The following is a 20,811-nucleotide window of genomic DNA, read 5'->3' on the forward strand; positions in this document are numbered from 1 at the left end:
TGTATCAGTCCAGCTGTTTTCATAATAAATTTTTATTTTTCAGGTTCACACTTTTTAAAAAAGAGGAATAGAACAGGAAAAAATGGCAGCAGAAACTCAGACACTTAACTTTGGGCCTGAATGGTAAGTTTTGTCTGTTTTGTCAGACTCCAGAACTTGTCTAAAAGGATTTTTTTTTCCCTTTGGAGCAGAATTGATTATGGGACAGAATGGGATATAATATCTTTGTGGTTTTGTCCTGCTTCACCTCAGTTCCTGGCCTGTGATCTAAAGCGATATTATAAAATTAGCCTTCATTTTGTGAGTTGGCATCATGTGTGAATTGAGTTGGGTTTTTTGTTATGTTAATGCATAATATTTACTGCCAAACATTTGTGGGAGGAGTAATGTTTATGATCTCAGAGGTATGCACAGAATAATTGAAGATGTGCTTATTCAGTCTTTCTATGTGATGCATGTTAATGAGGAAGTTCTTAAACTCTCCTCACTATACTTAAATCTATAGCTGAGAGCTCTTTCTTTTCCCAGTTTTAGAAAACCCAATTCCTATATGGAATATGCTAAAAGTGTTAGTTTTGTGCCAGTGTCCTGCGTGTTTGTATTGAATGGTGTCAGGAAAGAGCTGTTGTGTTCAGGGGAATCCATGCTGTCGTATCATTTTGTCAGCTGTTAGTTTTACAGCTTGTCTGACATGCATTGTCCTGGCTATTGCTAAAGAGCAATTGCACAGGTGTGATTATTCAGTATTTGTTCCAATTTCTTGTTAAAGTATTGGTGCCTTCAGTTACAAACAAAAATTCTTCGTGGTGTGGTTTCTCAAGAGTGACTGATCCCCAAGTGTGTGAATGGGAATGTGGAGTGATTATAGGAAATACAGTTGCTGCATAACATGTGATTAGAACTGTTCCTTGAATAACACGTTCACTTTTGCTGACACATTTCTATGCACAATGTACAGAAATTGGAGAGGATTCAGTGAAGAAGCAAGACATGATTTGCAGCCTGTGAAACAATGAGAGCTCAGTCTATTTTGCTAGGATGACAGAAGGTTAAAGGATGAATTTATCAATATCTATAAATATACCCACCAGGCAGATATCTTGTGCTGGAGTGCTCTTCAGTGTAAGAGACAGACATGATTAGATTCTTGATGGATGGAAGCCAAAGTTATATGAAAAAAAGAGAAGGGGGAAGACAATTCTAAAAAAAGCACATATTCAACAGTAACTTAATTGCTGTGTCATAGTGAGGGGGCTGTCACAGTGATTCTCCAGTGAGTTTAAAAACCAGATTAGATTATGTACGGAAGCATATATTATACCTCAGTGAATTAGTATATTTTTACAGGAATAATGGAACATTAGATTTATAATTTTTCTTTGGGTTGTAGTATAGTCATGTCTATCACGTAAGCTGCTGTATCACTTAACAGTGAAACTCTGGGTCATGATTGATCTGATTGTGTTGAACATTACACTGAGCCATCAGACCCTTTAAATAATTCTTCCTCCAATTTGTTTAGAAGTGGTACACCGAGGGACTGCCACAGGGTGGCACCAAACTAAAAAAATAAGATCGACTTTTGACTTGCAAATGATTTTTTTCTTTTCTGTTTAAAGAACAGTAAAACAAATCAAAGCATGCTTCAATAATTGGGTGAAAGGTAGCCTCTGAATCACTGTTTTAGTTTAGAGCTACTTCTCTTCCAAGGATTTTTTGATTGCTGAGAAGAGCTCTTACTGTTTTACTTGTCTGAGTTGCCCGTCAAAGAGAGTGTAAGAAAATGGGCAGAGTTTTGTTTCTTGATACACATACCCTTTGGTAAAACATTCCTCAAACTTAAAAATACCAGATATTTCCCTAGCTGAGGAAGTGGCTGTGTAGAATGAGACTAATTCACCTGCAGAGTGGGAACAACGTGCAACAGTAAGATGCTACCTGCAAGATGCCGAGTAACTTACCCATGTGGCATTTGAATAAATGTAATAATATATTTATGTGTTACCATAAATTAGATTTATTAGATTGCCGCTTCCAATGTCTCTGAAGTAGAGTGTCACTATATTTTGTACACATTTTTAATTTTTTTTTTTTTATTGATCGCTTAAGTTAGGTGGTATATGCACTCTGAAAAAAAGCCATTAATTTTAACTTGTGGAAATGGGATTTGTGGTAAGGAAGGATTCCAGAGACACAAGAAGAAACTTTGTTACAGAATTTACTGTGCTGTTCCATTAAACTTCATGAAACATCTGAACAGACTCTTTCGTTAGCTTAATATCTGCTGCACTCTTCTAGAATGGTGAGAATTTTTCTTAGCAAAAGGATGCTGTTGTCGTTAATATGTCCCACTGATTTGTGTGCAGCCTGTGTAAATAGCTTAGGCAAGGCTTTATGGGGGTATAGCTGGCTTGCTGTACAATCAACATGAGAGTTTTCCTGGGGCAAGTTGAAATCCTTGATGTGCTCATGGGAATTTTTTTTCTTTCTTCCACTCTTCCTATTGAAGCACTGAGATTTAGAGTTTTGAAGTTAAACTGTTAAAGTTTTTACTTTCAGTGTTGTATTTATTTTGTTTGTGTCAAATCTGTAAATGTGCAAAGGGATGGCAGCACAGGTGAAGATATTCTCAATTCAGTTTTCATTGTTTTCCTGCTTTCTTTTTTTCTTTTAGGCTGCGAGCTTTGTCTAGTGGCGGGAGTGTGACATCCCCTCCTCTGTCTCCGGCTTTGCCGAAGTACAAACTAGCAGACTATCGCTATGGGAGAGAAGAAATGTTGGCACTTTTTCTAAAGGATAATAAGGTGAGCAGGAAGAGGAAGGTGGCCTGATGTGTGTATTCCTGATGACAATCTTGTGAATAGAAATAGGTGTTTGTGTTTTGTGATTATGGACAAAAATATCACGTATCCCTTGCAATCCCGGACTGAAGAGTGAAGAGGGCTGTGGGGGAGGGGGATTTGGTCATGTGTGCAGTTGTTTAATTGCACTTTTACCAGATTCAATATGCTTTGGGGGGTTTTGTTTGTTTATTACTTGTATTTTGTTGGGTTTTTTTTTTCCATTTTAGGAGGTAACTTCCTGTACTCCAGAGAACAAAAAAAACTGATTGCCATATTCAGTCCCACTGCCACAGATGACAGGGTTAAAGTCTTGCAGTTGTGCAGATTTGCTTGCCTCAGTAGGATTTTATTTAATGTAGTGCATAACAGTTACTTGATTCAGCTACAAAGTCAGGCAATAAATCATATGAGCCAGATTATCTGAAAAAAGCAAGAGGTCTCTCTTTGTCCAGTTTTAAGTCAGTTCACATAAGAAGGTAACTAGCCCGATGAGAGCAGTGCTCAGGTAGCTCACTACTCTGGGAGTCAGGACACAGAAACAATGACCTGTAATGTGTAAGAGTGGTATGGAAAATAAAGAACTTCCTTCTGGTTTCACTTCAAACAAAGGTTCTCAGTGATATAAAAGATGATGTAAAATTTCAGAGATCTTTCAGGTGAATGATTAAAACATTTTGCAGATGTAAACATTGGGTTTTTCTTTAGATGGGTGACAGTGGTTGGTTTATTGTTGCAGCAGACTTGGAAGTCTGAATTCCCCTGAGAGCTTACCCTTGAAGGGAGGGAGGGACTGCAAGAAATGCTGTCAAGATTGTGCCTTGAGCTTGGAATGGAGATGTGCACACACAGCTTCCTCTTCCTATCCTGTCTTGGCTGTGCTCACATTCTTGTACAACGCTGGGAGCCCTGCTTTGCTTAAACGTGGATTTAAGGGCATTGAATGTCAAAGATTTTTCAAAGTCTGTTAAATGTGGTGTAGCTTAAAGCCATGCTTTAACAGGCAGAATTGTCCTGTTCTACAGGAAACTGTGATTTAAATTTTGATGTTATGCTTGAATAGGTCAGCCAGTCAGAAGTCATTGTTTTTTGCAGTTTGTGTTTGTTGTGTCAGGTGATGCTGAGACCTCTGCTCCTGGGGCTGATTCAGAACAACCCTCAAATAGCCTGTGTTACAGGAAGTTCTCTGATTGTTATGAATGGTCCAAAAGAGTATTGTCTCCCTATGTGTTTGCCAGAAGGGCATTGATTAGAGTATGTCTTTAGATATCCATGTTTCCAGGGTGTTGAGTGATTCTAGTTATGAAGACTGAGAAGACTCTTAACAGTCATTCTAGTCAGCTAGTAGATGACAGCAGTGTTTTTAAGCTGTTGCGTCTCTGATTAAAAGAGTCTGAAAGCAGGAAGATTTCTGCTAGCAAGTATCTAAAAGAAAAAACGTCTTTAGTGTTATGAACTAACTATTTTTGAAGCAGTAGTCTGTTGGCACAATTGGAGTTCACTTTGGTTGTATGTAATTGGAGGCTCTTGTCCGTGTTCTTAAAGTCACATCTATTGATGGAGCTTCTGATTTAAAATTAGTGTTAAAATCTATTTTGATTTAAATCATTAGTGTTCACCAATTAATCTATACATATAGGTTCACTGTACTTGGCTTTTGTGTGGTTTTTTGGTTGGTTTGGGTTGGTTTTTCACTCACATGATTGGTTGTAAATTGGAATTGCTTATTTTAAATCAAATACAACATCTGTGCTGTAGGTGGCAGTTTTGTTAATTAAAAATCTGGCTATAAAAATGTGTTGAAGTTAAAAGCAGTAGTTTTTAATTTACCAGATGAAATGTCTCTTGTTTTGGATTTCAGCTGCAGTGGTGTGTAAGTTTAAGTTCTGATGTCTGTGGCCTTGTGGTGGGTGATGCTTTGGATGCCTTGTTTATAATTTTTTTTTTCTGAGGGTTGTAAATTTCCAGCAGAGTTATACCCACCCACAATAAGAGTTATTGGAAGTACTTGGTAGATGAAGACAGAGTTGGCAGAATAAAAAATTTTGGTAAATCAGTGTGCATGGCATCATCCCTGAAGTGGAAATCCTTGGATATGTAGTATAATGCTCTTTTTCTTTCATACAGATACCTTCAGACCTTCTGGATAAAGAATTTTTGCCTATTTTACAAGAGGAGCCCCTGCCACCACTGGCACTTGTACCTTTTACAGAAGAAGAACAGGTTGGTATTTTTTTCTTTTAAAATCTTTAGGTTATTATTAGTGTAAAGACATAATAAAGAGCGTGCTTCCGTTGAGAAAAACGATAATATTGGAGATTAGTAGGTCTCAGGATATACCAGTTTGAAAGCAAACCAGATTCCAAGTCAGAATTACAATATAATACGAAAATTAAAATAAAGGCAATAGTACAGAAACTCTGACTTAAACTGACAATTGAGACTGTGACGTGACACCCCATTGGTCGGGGTGGTGGCTGCAGTCCTGTTGGAGTGATGGATGTGGTTCTGTCGAAGCAGCGATCCTGTAGAAAGAGCTGGTCCTTCTCTGGAGGCCCAGTGGTGATTGTTGAGCTCTTGCCCTCTGGGAATCCAGTGGTAGTGCTCTCCTGGTGTTCCAAGCCTCAGATTATATAAAGGTAGGAATGTTTGGTTCCTCCCCCTGGGCGGGACATCTCACAGTGGGATGATGAATCATGGGAGACATTGGTGGCCCATTGGCAGAGTTAGTCCCCCAGAGGGAGTTACCACAGGTAACCATGGAGGAGATAAAGAACACTGCCTCACCTATTTTAACAGCTTATGAAGATGGTGATAGAATACATACCTTTGGTTACACCTTCCAGAGAAATTGTGAAGGCTTACTGTCAGCAGAAAGTTTAAATTCTATCCATGCTCAATTATTGTCTTAAGGTTGATTTTTTTTTTTTTTTTTTTTTAACCTTCCAATGTTCTCTTGAAGATAGACAGGTTGTTAAATCCAGGATCACAGTCTGGAAAGTGCTACCTATTTAGGTATGCACCATTTTCAGATCAGTGACATTTTCTACAGTTTCTACACCTTCTCTTTGGTAACCAGAGTCACGGAAGTGGCTAAGTTCTGTAGCCTCAGTTTTGTTCTTTATAGAAATGCTGAAGTTTTTAGACTCTTAACATTTATTAAGATGCAGTACTGTTAACTGCTCTGTATATAAACAGTTGCTTCTTTATCTCCTCCTTTGTGTTTATAGGTATATAACCAAATAGAGACAGATAAGAGTGAAAACAGGTAGTCCATAAGGATTCCGTTTCAAGGATGACTGATCTTTGGAGGCTCTTGCTTTAAATTTGTTTCCTAGTGGAGAAAATGCCCATCTTCTCTGGATAAGTGCCTCTGACTTTTGACTCTGAACTGCTTTCCTCTTTCTGGCTGTCAGAACTTTTGATTTTTGCAGTTGCTCTGCAATTTTTCATGTTTCTTAGCACTTTTCTTACTTCAAAATACTGTGGTTTGGGTGTTTTTTGTTTCTTTTGTAATAGCAAGCTGAGTATTTTTACTGGCTTGAGTAATTTGATTTTTGCAGGGGTGGGTAGTGTTACTATTAGTTTCTTAAGATATCAGAGCATCCTCCTTCCTTTGCCTGCCCCAGGCTGTTGTGTTCTTGAATTTTTCATTTCATTTTGTGTGTGGGTGTTTTGGCTTATCCTCTTCATCTGTTCTGGACTTCTTCCTCTTCAGAGTTGGTCCATGTTTCTTGTGTCTCTGTAGGATGCTGACATTTCACTCAAGATACTAGTGGTTTAGTTTTTAATCAGCAATTGTGTTTGAATTCACGTGGATACACCATGAGCACTTGGTCATAGTTAGTCTTAAAAGGCGACTGAAATTGCGACTATGCTTTTATGGGGAGTTTTACCTTAGCTCCTGACTGGGAAGAGAAGGGATTCAGGAGCAAGCCCTAGGAATGAATGGTCAGCCAGACATAAAATATCACTACTGTAATGTTGAACCTTTGTGTAAATGTCTTTGGACACATTCTTTTGCTGATGCACAGTGTAGTCCTTCAGGAAGGACTACAGACCTTTTACAGTTTAAGGGGAAGCTGACCTCTGGTAATGTCAAGATGCTCTCTGCGAGGAATACCACAAGTTGAAGGCTATGGTATTGAGAGTGCTGAGTACAGGTGAGATGTAAGTGCTGCTGACCTGCAGGGATGGATGTGGTCCTCTGCTGTAGTGCCCAGTGTTTCACCAGTCTTGAAAACTCTTGAGTTGGTATATACCGTGTCACAGCTTTTTCCTGCTCTTTTTCACCTGTAATCATACAGGAGCCTTTAAGTATCTTAACAGTTCTCTAAAATCTCTGCAAAAGTCATAATCTGAAAGAAGAGGTCCATATTCCCTTTTTAAGAAAGCTTTTCCTTTAATGCTCTCTGGGGACCCAGAGGATGTGAACAATCTGGTTTTTCATGTCCTTTTTTTCCCTGTCTTCATGACTGATTCGAGGAACCAAGGGAATGGCATTTTTTAAGTTGGGAATTCTGATGTTCGTTCCCCATGACATGAAATTGTTTATCATTAAGAATCACGTTCCGAAGTGATCTTGAGGTGAACATTAATGGATTTGCTGCTAGCTGTGGTGCAGGAGAGTTCTTACAATTAAGATTGACAAGAGAGAGTTTAAAAGACCTTTTTACTCCCTCTGTGAATCTTTAGACTGGAATTATTGTCTCAGAACTTGAGGGGCAGGCATTGGGAGTCCTAAGAGGGAAAGGTTGATCAGAGCACTGGTACTTTGGCACAGTTGCAGCTGTGCCTGTCATGATTACTTTGGTCTTAGATTCAGAACAATTCCTGCTGTGTTAGGCAGCTGATGGCACTGCAGTTGTATGTGTACTATGGAAAGAACTTGTCTCAAACTGATTTAAAGATATATTATCTAGGGATGGATGGCAGATCATGTCAGCCATATGAATTTAAACTTAAATGTGTTTAGTCTTGTGTTTAATTAGGTACTTAAGGCTATGATGTTCCCTTTAACAGGACATGGACACGCTTTGGATGGAACTACTGGTTCTTTTTATGTAAAATATTGGAAGATAACGTTGTTGAGCTAACCTAGAGTTCAACTGATGCACTGAATGTAATGAAATACCTTAGGCAAATCTATGATTATAAATATATTGTATGTTGCCAGGGTAGTGTCTGTTGAAGTAAAGGATTCTCCAGATGGCTTTAACAGGGCTTTCCACCACGGAGCCCTGGCAGTATGCAGTAAATGTTCCATTGCCTTTCCGACTGCTCTCCTTTGTCCTATTTGCGTTAGGGGAGAGTTTGGTTGTCTTAATCTTACCTGCTTGCATAGTAAGGGAGGCACAAACTCTTGCTGAATATAATGGAGGTCCTTTTTTGTTTTCCTTGGTTATTTTCCTGACATCTGTTTCCTAAGACATCTTCATTTGCTGCTAAAGCTGTTTTGCAACAGCTTAGTTCTTCAGTGTGCATTGTCAGCGTTGGTCATTGAAGGAATACACTGACCAGTAGTAGGGCAATTTTTGCTTTTTGACTTTGCTTTTTTATTGCTTGTTGTGATCTTACCACGTGGGCTGTTACCACTATGCCATCACTGCAGCAGGCTCTACAGAGGGGAGGGAGAAGTTGCTCAGAGTTCAGGCAGACAAGTAAAATTAAAAAGTAATTGGAAAAGAAAATAAGATTATTATTTTGTTCTTACAAGAGGAGTAAGGCATAAAAAGAATTGGGAATCTCCAAGACACTGATTCTGATAATAGCTTAAATATGTTTTTGTAGTGAAATATTTCAGTGCTTCACAAAAACCCAGAAGTATCAACACCCAGAAAGGGGCTGGTTTGCTCATAGGCAGATGGAAGTGGTTCCTTTTGGCTTGCTGTTGAAATGGTTGCTTTCAACTTTAAGAGCTAGCTCAGAAAACAGATCTACTGGAGGCTGACCTTGCTTTTTTGCCATGCATGACTGCATTTTTTCTTTCCCCTCAAGTCTAATTAGTTACCGGTTCTCTCTTGAAGGAAGATCTACTTTTGTAGGGAGCACATATCAAGTCGTTTCTGTAATGTATTAAAACTCCTGTTGGCTTTGATGTTAGTGATTTAGATTTTAAATAGTACATGATCACTTGTCTCATTGTTCTCTGAAGATCTTCAAAGTCATAGTAATTCACATGAGTTGATGTAAGCACCTTGCTGGCTTTAAGTTCCTTTCAAGAAGCCTGATATAAGGCTGTTTGGAGTCCTGTGCATTCTAATTTTTCAGACCTTGCATTTAGAAAGTCTGTGTCAATTCAGGTTTACTTGTTAATGTTCCTGAACATGCTTCTGAATTCTTTGACCCAAGTGTTTGTGCTCAGAGAATAGGGTCAGAGTTGGCTGTATTTATCCATTCTTTATTGAAATAGCTTATTCTTTAGCAATTGTTTAATATTAAGCTAAAGTTATATTATACCGGTGTTTATTTTCTTGCGAAAATGAGTGTCACTTAAATTTTGGAAGCCTTAAGTACACTGAGTTTTTCCTAAAATATGTTAGTCTTGTGATATTTAGAGAATAAAAAGACTTATTTTTGGAAAGGAGATTGGTGTGTGTATAGTTTTATTCAAGTTCTCTTGGTCTTTACATTTTCCTGCTTTGCCTAAGAAGTAAGTTTAGATTTGGTATTAATTGTTGGTGTCAAGTATAGGCAGGTGCCAGTCTCTTTTTGCAGCAGAATGTATGTTTGACACTGCTGATGTTCTGATGGCTTCTGTGCTGCCATCACCTGATAAAGGAATAGGTGTTCAAATGCTTACTTCAGAGCATAGAAATCTCAGCTAAGTAACTTGAAAATGGCAATATTGACCATGATCCTTTGATAGACTACTTCAGCTGCTCACATGTGCATGGAATCCTTTAACTTTCTAGTGTTAATTGCAGAGAATTTATAACGAAAACAAAGCCAAATTTAAGATAATGCTAAATGTTTCTGGTGGTTTTTTTTTTGGTTTAGTTTGGTTTGTTTTTTTTTTTTGTGTATTTGTTTGTGGTTTCTTTGTGAAGGTTTTTCCAGTCAAATCTGACCGTGACTCTTTCTTCTTGGCAGAGAAATTTCTCGATGTCTGTAAACAGTGCTGCTGTCCTGCGGTTGACGGGACGTGGAGGAGGAACGGTGGTGGGGGCTCCTCGAGGTCGAAGTTCCTCTCGAGGTCGAGGTGAGCTGCCAGTGGGATGTGCTGCAATGGATCCAGGTGATCCTGGTCAAAGCTGCTCAGAGATATTGAAGTGGAGCTTGGCTAGAACCATATGTTCTCATGCTCAGTGTCTTTTTGCTTAAAGCTTTGAAACATTTCCAACAAGGTGGTTCTGGAGAATGAATATTGTGTTCAGTGATGATTCTGCACGTCTTACTGCACAAGTGGTATCTCTGTTAAACGTCTTTGCCAGGTTGGTGGGTGGGAAAACAAAAGGCAAAGGTAGTTTTGGGGTGGAATATGAAATTCTTTGGTTAGAATTTTTAGAAATAACTCTGTTAAAAGCATAAAACCAATTTATAGGGAGAGGGTAGAAAAAACGTCTACGAGTGTGTTTAAAACATCAAGGTTGTAGTAGGCTGTGTTCAGTGTTCTGAAAAGCCATCTTCATTTGTTAACATCTTGTGTGTGAACGGTGAATAGAAAGATGTAATTGAATTCGGGAGACATTTGAGTCTTTCCAGCTTTAGTGCATCATTGTGGTTGATGCCTCATCCAGGATCACCTCAAACATTTGCAGATTAATGGAGAAGATGTCCTGAAGCCATATTGCTAAAGTCAAATCAAATTGTTAAACCCAGAATTTATCTCAGCAATTCCCTTTCAACGTGCACACTCTTTTTTTGGGGGCATTATATATAAACATGATGGGTTGCATTTAGAATAGTAGGAAGCTCTAATTTATAGTATCTGCAAATTAAATTATTGCTGCTTAAAATTTGGTGATGGGAGATTATACACCTGCTAGTGTGCTCTCTAGTTTCAGTATCAAGCTACTTTGACCATTTCTAATTTGGCAAACCCTTTATTTTGCTTACTTTTGTCAAATTTCTCTTTGTTTTCTTGCTGCACTATTAACAATGCTATGCTTATGCAATGAGCAGTGGGCTGTTTGTTTAACTGCCCCCACTAGTTTCAATGATGTTATAAGGCTAAATGTGGCAGAATATGGCTTCTAATCTACTGATTCTATTATTGAATCTACTTGTATGCATGACTGTTTTGTTTGGCAGTAAAGTTTGATTCCTTACATTTTAGTGGGCAGAACTTAAAATGTATGCAGTATTAAGGCTCTTTGAAAGCTGCTGAATGTTCATATTCATAGTTCATATTTAAGATTTGTTAAGAAATGCTAGCAAGAACTTTGTTGCAAAAATAATAGTTTTCACTTGCTTTCTTGTTTTGTCCTAATTTGATCTTTTAATGTGCTGGAATTGTTATATGGTGTGCTTGTTAGGCTGCTCTGACTAAGCTGTAAAGGACACATTTCTGCAGTAAATTTCTTCAGCTTTCTGAGCTTTCCATCTTTCATTGATCCTGGTTGCTGCTTGTTTCTTCCACTCTTCTGCTCTTCTTCCCACGAGCTATTAGTATTGGGTTCTAGGCATGATGGTACTTCACAAAGTTTCTAAATCTCAGCAAAGAAATTTAGATTTCTGCCTAAACAAAATGTTACCATTTTCATAATTATACATATAAGCTGTTGCAGCCAAGGACTTTTTTTCCCATAGTTATTTATGAAAATTCAGTATAGCACTGTTGACGTTTACAAAAATGTTGCTTGTAAGTAGCAGACTTTAAATGCAATTTTGTTTTTTCAAGTTACATTGAAAAGGACTTGAAATTTCTTGGGAGTACGTTCGCTAAATGAGCTGCCTCACTTAACAGTTGGAAAACGTTTTTATTACACTGCAGAACTGCCTGGGTTCAAAAGGTTTTTTGCAGTTTTCCATGAACTTTAGACAGTTGTATGCAGCAAAGCTCCTGCCGAGTCAGTGTGGGCTTCGGCTTTACCAAAATGAGGTTTCTGTCTTGAAGGGACTTGCAGCACAGCAGCTTTGTAGAGGACTTTGCATGTGTGATTAGATTTGTTAATGAAGTTTCCTGACTGAGGCACAAATCAGGGAGTTGTGTTCCAGCATTTGAGAACACGAGAAGCAATCTGTGGTGGATTGGCAGGGCAAAGAAATGCTGGTGAAGGAGTGTTATGAGTAGAACTCTAAATGGGATTCACTTACCAGTGTTAAAAACTTCAAGATAACACTCAGTAAATATTTTCTGGGGAGTTACCCCAACTTTCACTGACAGCATTTATGTTGTGATGATAACGTGGTTACTTGCTTGGAAGTTGCTTTGATTTTTGGTTTGGTGGGATTTTTGTAATTTCTTAAAAGAAATTGTAGTCTCTGAAGAAACCAAGTACTGCACGTGACTCTTTTCTAATTGACTTGTTTTCCTGGGAGCTCCCTGTGGTGTGCAGTTAAGCCCTGTGCTTTGTGCTGGCAGGACTGGAATGTCAACATTCATGAATAAGAGCCTCAGATGAGGAGAGATTTAAATAGTCCCTGGAATGGGCTGTAAGCTTACAGGCACTTTGTTTTGTAGCTGTTCTCCCTTTTGGTTAAGACTGTTATGAAGAGTCTTTTGCTTCCTATTAGAGCTCTTTCCCCACCCACCCTCTTTGCCCTTTGTAATCTGTTTTTGCCGCTGTTGGAAAGTGTGTCAATGGTGTGAAAGTGTGATGTTCGCATATCTAAACAGCAGTAGTTGAACTACAGTTACTCGTTTTTTTCCCAAAGAGTATTAAGGCTTTGATTGTAGATCCGAAGCTCCAGTTATGCTGTAATTTCAATAATTTACTTCTTATATTCTACAGGCTTTTGGGGTTTTTTTGTAATGACAATTAGATTGATGGTACGTGCTGCTTCTTACCCTCCTGCTTATGTCTTAAATTCAAACTTGTCTGTTTTTCAGGTTAGAGACTTAGCTGTTATGATTGCAGTGTCCAGTGGATTGATGTCCTCATCCTGGGGTTTTTGAGAAATTACTGAAATACAAATGACACATTTGCTCCACTTCGTTATTAAATGGAAGGGTTTTTTGACATTTATTGACTTTGCATTCAGTACTTTGTGCAACATATGCACTTAGTCTGCTGCTTGTGTGCCAGGTATTTTTTTTTTTTTTCAGAAGTGCCCTTGTGTTTAAAATAAGCCAGGGAGTACAGAAGCATGATGTCATAGGGTGTGCTTACATGTGCAGTTTTATCCTCTCTACAGGCATTTCTCTTGCACCCGGTGACAAGCGTTAGCTGTGCCCTAGTGTGCCCTTTCAGCTCAGACCCACCCACATAGTACTTGCTGAATGCCTGACTTTGCACGCCACAGTTTCCCTTGACTTCTCTTCTGCAGCTTGGTAGGATCTGTTTGGTGCTTCTCACCCTGTGGTCTGCTTGGTGTCTGCTGGGGCTGCACATGTGCTTCTGCTGGATGGGCGTTTGTTGTTCCCACACAGGGATAGGGTGGCAAACACAGCCAGGGGAGAGATGGCTTCAGTAGTCCTGCCCAGTATTATGTGGTATCACTGCAGCTGGCAGCTGAGTGCTGTGACCCCACAGGCAGCTTTAACCTGAATGCCTGAGATCAGTTGTTTGGACATTTTGCAAGGTTATCTTTTAATTCAGACTGTTTGGTTGGCTGAGCACAATTGAAATACTGTTGGACCACTATACAGGGGTGCTGAGTGGGGGGTGGTTTCTCAGGCTATGATTTCACATACTTTTAAATGGCCATGAGCCATGCTGCTGGTAAAACAACTGATTCTTGCTCTTGTACATGACACTTGCTTTATTTGCTGGTGAAATGTCCCATATTGCCAGCGCTGTGGCTCTGGTGCTGTGTGTCTGCTCCCAGCAGGCAGCATGCCCTCACCCTTGCTCACCCTGCAAGGAGAGCCCTGAAGTGCTGCTGCTGCTCCCTGTACAAGCCAGCTTTGTTTTTGTTGGGAAAGTGTGTGCAGCTTCCCACCTTTGCTGCCTCAGAGACAGGAGATGAGTCAGTGCCTTTGTTCTGTTTTGACTCTATGAACAGTTTTTGCTTTATTATCTCTTGTGAGAGGAAGGAAGGGAGCTTTCCTGTAGTGAAGAAATTAGGCAAAGATTGCTATTGCATGAACTGCTGAAACTTTTCTGACTTATTTGTGAAGAATGAAAACTGAGTCCTTTTCCAGGATTTTAGGGGACCCATAATGCTTTAACTGGATAAACATTCTGGTTTTGATGTTCTATCACCTCTTCCTGTTTCTTGCCTTTGCAACTTGTTTTACACTTGTGACTCTGGTCAGCCTTGTGTTATCAGACTTGCCATAGCGACGGTGTTTCTAATAACTCTCATAGGTCTGATACTAATTTCTCCTCTCTTACCTTGAGTGCTCAGTCAGCTCCTCTGCTTCTCCCTGAGTTCAAGTAAAAACAGCTGTGCTGAATGTGGCATGGGCTTGCTCAACCTGAGTTGCTAGACTGGACACTCAAGTGTCCACAGTCTAGCAACAGCCAAAAGAAGGCATCTTGGCAACAGAGTAAGGACTGAGAAAAACACAAAGGTGAGGAGGCTCAGCTGCCAGATGCTTGCAGCTCAGCATATTTCCTGAACCAGACCTTTTCAGAGTTTGTCCAGTCTTCATCTGAACTTAGGCATCCTCAAAACTCTGTGGTAAGGAAAGCTGCCTCTCTGTGTTTCTGGGAGATCTGCCAGTGATCAGCTTTGCTGGTGATAGAACAGGATAGTTTTGTCTAAAGAGGATGTTAAAATTGTTCCTTATACACTCTGCAACCTGTTCTGCCTGATACTAAAGCAGTTGTGTCCAGATCCCGACTGGATTGTCTAGGGATCACTTTTCTTTTTCTCTGCCTGAAAAGCACCTTTCTGCCCTTTTCTCCTGCCACCCGTTCTAAGAGATTTTGTATAGAGTAGTAGAGAAACTGTTACAACTGTCTTCATTATTTCAAATTTTTCTATCCATAAGATACTGAAACATGCCATGATTTCCTTGATGCATCCAGGTGTCTTTAGATTTTAAATGTAGAGGCTTTTTATTACTACTTTCTCCAGAAGACTACAAGAACTGCAGTTCATTCTGAAGTTGTTTCCTGTTTCATTTGGTCATTCTGTCTTACTCCTGCAGATCCCTGGCCAGGTTTGCACCTCGTGCTTTGAGGTGTTTTTGCCTTGAAGCCAGGAAGAGAGAAATAGGAAAAGATTGATGTTTGAGATACTTATTCAGCCAAGAATTCCTGTTACCAGCTGCTTTTTAGGTTCTAGAATTTGACTGTAGAGACTGCATGTGTATATAGACAAGACATTATCCTGACAACTAGCTGATAGCTATTCCACTTGTTCATCTTCTTCCCATGCGATCTTGAAATGGTAAATTAGCTGATTAAAAAGGTGCTATTTCTTCTACTGGAGCACTGTGTGACACAGTGTTTACCTTTCATAGATCTGGAAACTTCACCCCAGCCATTAATTTAACCAGTGCTGGAAGTTGTTTTGAAGGGCTAGGGGGATATATGTGGGTCTTGTTCTTCTCTTGTGTGGGGCTGGTTTTCTTTTACCCAAACAACCCGTGGATTCTCAAGCCCTGAAGATGTGCTTGGACATGTTTTGCTTGAGAATCTATCTGTAAGTTTTTTTGGCTTGAGCCTTGGTACTTGGTAGTTGCCTATAGAGAGTCATTTATTGAAAAGGTCAGTGGGATAATGTTTAATCTATAGCTAATGTCATTCTCCATTCTGACCTGCCTATAGCCATCCTGTGATCTTTCTTTTCTTCCCACTGATCCTGGAGGAGATTTTTGCTGGCAGTCGCTAGAATTTAATAGTGGTGAAGCTTTCTTCTCCTTTATGACCCTTGACAGTAACAGTTAGGAGTACATCCACAGTGCGGTGCCATTATACTGAAGTTTGCTGTTAAAAGTCATCTGATTTTTACATGTGAAGCGCACATGTGCAGTGTGGATGTTGTGTGAACAATGCATACTTACTTGGCAATTCCTCTTGGGTAAGTATCTGTGTTTTTCTGCACTGTATTTATTTCAGAATTGTTTGCCTGTTCTGTCTGGTCTTGCACTTCTTGGTAAGAATTTTTGCATAAGGTTTTCTTCAGATGTTGTTCCTTTTTCCTTTTGTCCCAGGTAATTTCACTGGGGCTTAAGACTGCAAGATGAGTTCTCAGGGACACCAGGAAAGGGAAACCTACCTAATTCTTTCAACTTCTATAATTATTTATACAAACACTTGTGTTTTTTGTCTTTTCAGGCAGAGGCCGAGGAGAAAGCGGTTTCTACCAAAGAAGTTTTGATGAAGTGGAGGGTGGATTTGGGCGAGGAGGGGGCAGGGAAATGCACAGATCACAGAGTTGGGAGGAAAGGTAACAGAACTCCAGCCCTTAAAGTTTTTTACACACATCTATTCAGCTTCCATTTGTGCCTTTTGACTCCATAAAAACACTTTAGGAAAGTTAATTAGTTATATCTGTGAGTGAAGTGTCTGAATTTTTAAGATGGAGTCAAACGCAGTAATGTTTCTTGAGCCTCTGGAGAAAGTAAAAGAACATTTCTTGCGAAGAATTTTTCTGCTGAGTTCCTGGGAGGAAGGAGCTAACTGCTTTAAGAGAACATAAATTACGACAGTTGCAATGGAAGTGCTGGTGCTAAGGATTTGCTTCAGTTTTAGTCTTGACATTGTTCACAGTACTTAGGGGCACATTTGAAAACATACCCAGTTCCCAAGGGCCGTGTGTGTATTGGTGTTCCTGAAAATTTCAGTTGTCGCTTGGACCTCTAAAGGTATTGTCCATCAAGCTCTGATTAAAAAAAAAGTTCCCACCAAGTAAAGAAAACCAGCAAAACCTATACCTAAAATGAGTTTTTGGAGTAGTTCCAAAACCTTATTTGAAACTTCTATTCTGCCTTTCTAGGGGAGACAGACGCTTTGAAAAACCAGGGCGAAAAGATCCAGGTATGGTTTTGTTACTGTGTGGGCAGAAAATGGGAGGGAGGAGCAGGGTGTGTTTGGGGGAAGGGACCTGTACATATATCAGCCTTTCTTATTGCTCCAAGTATATTGTTGATACAAGATTCATGATACTGTGCCAGGTTGCTAAGTGTGTTCTCAAAGTGATGTTTCTCTTACTTTGTGTTGTTCTCGCTATTGGACATTTAAGTGTGCTAGATGAGAAACATGTGGAGTAAGTAGGCTCTGTTTATTTAATTCAGTTGTGATGTCTCCAACTGGAACTAAGTTGCTGTACCTCATTGAAAGAAGCCTTTGCTGATGAACAGGTGTGCTGGGGTAATACACCTTTTCTCAGTGCAGCTTTAAACATTCCTGGTGTGGGCTGTTTTGGTACCCAGGACTTCCTGACCATTTGAACTTGAATTTTTTTAAATGCTTGCTAATGTAAGAGAGATCCTAGCAGTGTCCTGAGGTTCCCATGCTGATGGATTTACTGCTGATCAAATTAGTTAAGTCATCATCTGAACCTCCTGCTCAGTCTGGTTATCTGCTCTTGTCTCTTGTTCCTCCCCTATTCTGTTTCTGAGATGCTGCACACAGGCCACGTTCTGGCAGAATGCTGGATCCTTAATTGTGGCCCAGTACATCTGAACATCCTGCTGAACTTGAGCTGGAATGGGTTTGTCATCTTGGAGATGAAACAGACATTCCAAAGGTGATGGGAACATCAGGGCAGCTCTGGCTTGCTGGGAGCTGCAGTGACTTTTGCTGTGCGGGCTCGTGCGCTGTTTGTTCTCTGGGATGCCTGTTCTCTTCCTCCATGGCATGTTTCCATGTGCATGGAGCACAGCTCTGCCTACTGAGAGGTTTTGTACTAGCAAGAGCTTACTGACAATGTGTCTTCTCTATTTAGTACCCAAGGAGTCTTGGGCTTTGCTAGAGGAGTCTTGGCATATTATCAAGGAGGCTATGTAGCTGAGAAAGCAAAGATTAGAAGAGATAATTGCAGGTTGAATTTGAAGACAAACCCAAATAGATCCAATTGCAGTTAGAAGTTGACAGGAATGTATTTTAATCCCTGCATAGCTGTTGGTATTTTTGTAGTAGGAGTACCATAAATTGCCGTATTTGTAATTTTCCATATTACCATGGTGACACACGTGCCATAGGAGTTTGCTTTCAAAGCCCTTCCAGTTCTCCATATAGGAATTAATGTTCACAGCTTTTAAAGAGGCTTTTCTCTTTCTGCTTGTTAAGTTGAATGTCAACACAAAATCAAGATGTGTATGTTTTCCTCATTGTCTTCTTTAAAAAGAGGATAGTTCTAGAAAATAATTTGATAATGGTCAGAGATTGACCAGTTTTGAATGTCCGTAGTGAAACTTCAGATTTTCCACGTATCTTTATATTCAGAAATTTTTTAGGAAAAAATGAAAATGGGAAAAAGTGAGTACTACCGAGATTTTGGGACTGCATTTTTTACAAAAGAAGAATGGATCTAGAAATAGCGTCTACTACAGTTGTTTAATTTTATTTATTTAGCTTGTTTTTGTTCTTGTGATTAGAAATACAACCATTCCAGTTCCAGGTTACAGAATATAACACGTTTCTGATAAAAACAGATAAAAATATTGCATATTGGTATAAGAGCAGATGTATTTGTCAGTTGAAATTGAAGAGAAGTTACAATGTGCAAAATGTCCTTACAGAAGTTGACTTCTGCCAGAGGTTAATCTGTAGCTAGTGTAGAGCATTTTGTGTTCGTAGCAACTGTTAGTGGTCAGGGCTGAATGAGTCTTTCAAGAACTGTTTCTGGGGAAGATGGTGTCCTTGATGCAATTTGTTGGAAGCTTATTGTGAGAGATGATGTGCTTATTCTCGAATTATGGAGCTTTTTGCGTACCTAATTGCTTTCGTAGTATTTTTTATTTCTTTGCTAGTCAGTATGAGAGGTAAAAGACCTTCAGTCTTCCTGGAGTTTTATCATAAAAATATTGTTTTGACAATAATATTGCTGTGTTAGAGGTTAATGTTGCAGTAAGTGGGAAGACCATTTCTCTCCCCTTTACTTCCAAAGAGATAAGGTGGAGAGCACAGAAATATTGATAGAAAGTGTTGGTCTGTTCTGATTCAAGCCTTGGTTAATGACAATTATTGCTATATAATGGTTTTCCAATGACAAAATAGTTTGAGCGTGAGAGAGGGATGCAGATGCGCAAAAAGAAGTCCCAGGTTAATGGCAAGCACTGGTATCCATGTAAAACTATGGAAGCTGAAGGGAGAGGAATTGACATACAGGCTCACATGCTTTAACAGATGCCTGGGCTGGTTTCTGTTACCTTGGTTAAACTCAGTTTAGGATTTTATTCTGTAATTTTACCGTGCTTCAGTTTTTCCTTGCTGTTTCATAGGGCCTTGGATTCAGATTATGTAATTTACTGAGTTGCCAACTTTCTCATGTTCTTTGTTCTGGATGAGCCTATTAGAGAATTATTAAGAGATCAAATATGTAAACCCTTCTGGGTATTTGTAATGGAGGACAATGCAAGAACCCTCAATTAAAAATAGAGACTAAAAAAGTAATAGACATTTAAAAAATACTTCTCAAATATGATCAGTATGCTGTTCTTAAAAATTAATGATTGCTTTTTCAGTGCTCACAACAGTTTGCAAGGTCACATTTGACTGATTCTTAGCATAAAGAGTATCTGTTCCTGGTTTAAGCATGCAGATTGACGATGCATGAAGTATTTGCAAGTTTCTGTTGCAGATTGTCACAGTTCTGACAGATTTCACGTAGAACCCAGATTGTTTTTAGAAGGCTGAGGTCATTAGCAAAGAAAAGGGGCAAGTTTCTTGAGTGTGTCTGTCTCTTCATAAAAGCTACTTAATTTTCTGTGCAACCTCCTGACTGATACCAGCTTAGAAGCTGAAGGGATTTGATCTGTTACTAGCAGTTACAAACAGGTAATGAATAGCTGTTATGTAGTTTAAACAAACCTCTTAGTAAGTCAGTTGTGGAACCTGGTTGAATTTTGTGTGGGTTTTGGTTAGGTTCAGAAGACTTGACTATGAAAGGCCTGTTCAAGTGGCTATAAAAAGGATGTTGAATTCCTTTGAATTGTACTTTCCCTCACTCTGCCTGGCTTGTTCTCCTGCCTTGCCTTGCTGGCAGGAGTTGCATTTGCAGAAGGTTCATCCCCAGTTTGCCCTTTCTGTGCTAAAGTATGGAGTGCTGTGTTGGTGCATCAGAGCCCATCAACCATTTTCCTAGGCTTCTACTCCAGTTTAGACCATGGCATATTTACAGTGCTTTCAGACATCCTTGTTCACCGGTTCTCTGGAACTGTAAAAGCAATATTAATGTATTTTCTGCCATTGTTCTGTAGTAACTGCACAGTCCTTTGTCTAATTTGCTTTTTCACTATCATTCAGCTTTGATTCCAAAATGTAATATTTGAAGATTGCATTTAGCATATACTAACAACATTACTTTTTCTTTATACTTGCTGTTGTACTCCCTTTTAAACCAAACCTATAAAGAGAAAATTATTTTAAAACCAGGACAACTTTAATCTATCAAGTCATGTAGAAATCAAACAAAACAGCCCACCTTTTATTAGCTATGAATTAAAATTAGAAATAGCTTTGTATACCTGTGGCTCTAAATCATGAGATTGTAGTCCCATGTGATATATGGAAAAAATAATGCCTCACCCAGAATACTGTCAAATGGAATACTCAGTACCTCACACAGCATCCTGCCCTATTTCAGCCTTGACATGGGATCTGTTCTACTGCTCTTACACTGGCTTTTAATTTGTAGGACTCTTATCAATGTCTTACATTGATAGGGAACGTGGAAAAATGCAAGAAGTAATTAAAAATTATTAACGTTGACACAAAGATGGAAAAGGACTCTTTAAACTGTGTATGAG

The 20,811-nt window shown here is 39.2% G+C and overlaps 1 protein-coding gene across 13 annotated transcripts in view; it reads left to right on the top strand.

The window, feature by feature from the left end:
• Positions 1–20,811, top strand: part of GIGYF2 (GRB10 interacting GYF protein 2) — a 74,668-nt gene that overhangs the window by 11,789 nt on the left and 42,068 nt on the right. For 12 of the 13 annotated variants that reach the window (XM_058421874.1, XM_058421877.1, XM_058421880.1 and 9 more), the window contains 6 exons: positions 44–123; positions 2,675–2,804; positions 4,968–5,063; positions 9,933–10,041; positions 16,175–16,286; positions 16,836–16,876. In XM_058421874.1, coding sequence (XP_058277857.1) covers positions 83–123; positions 2,675–2,804; positions 4,968–5,063; positions 9,933–10,041; positions 16,175–16,286; positions 16,836–16,876 — 529 coding nt within the window. In that variant the 5' untranslated portion in view covers positions 44–82. The remainder of the gene's footprint in view (positions 1–43; positions 124–2,674; positions 2,805–4,967; positions 5,064–9,932; positions 10,042–16,174; positions 16,287–16,835; positions 16,877–20,811) is intronic. The other variant, XM_058421884.1, reaches the window with a different exon arrangement.

The sequence above is a fragment of the Hirundo rustica genome, chromosome 10 (assembly GCF_015227805.2).
Source record: "Hirundo rustica isolate bHirRus1 chromosome 10, bHirRus1.pri.v3, whole genome shotgun sequence".
NCBI classification, from domain to species: domain Eukaryota; kingdom Metazoa; phylum Chordata; class Aves; order Passeriformes; family Hirundinidae; genus Hirundo; species Hirundo rustica.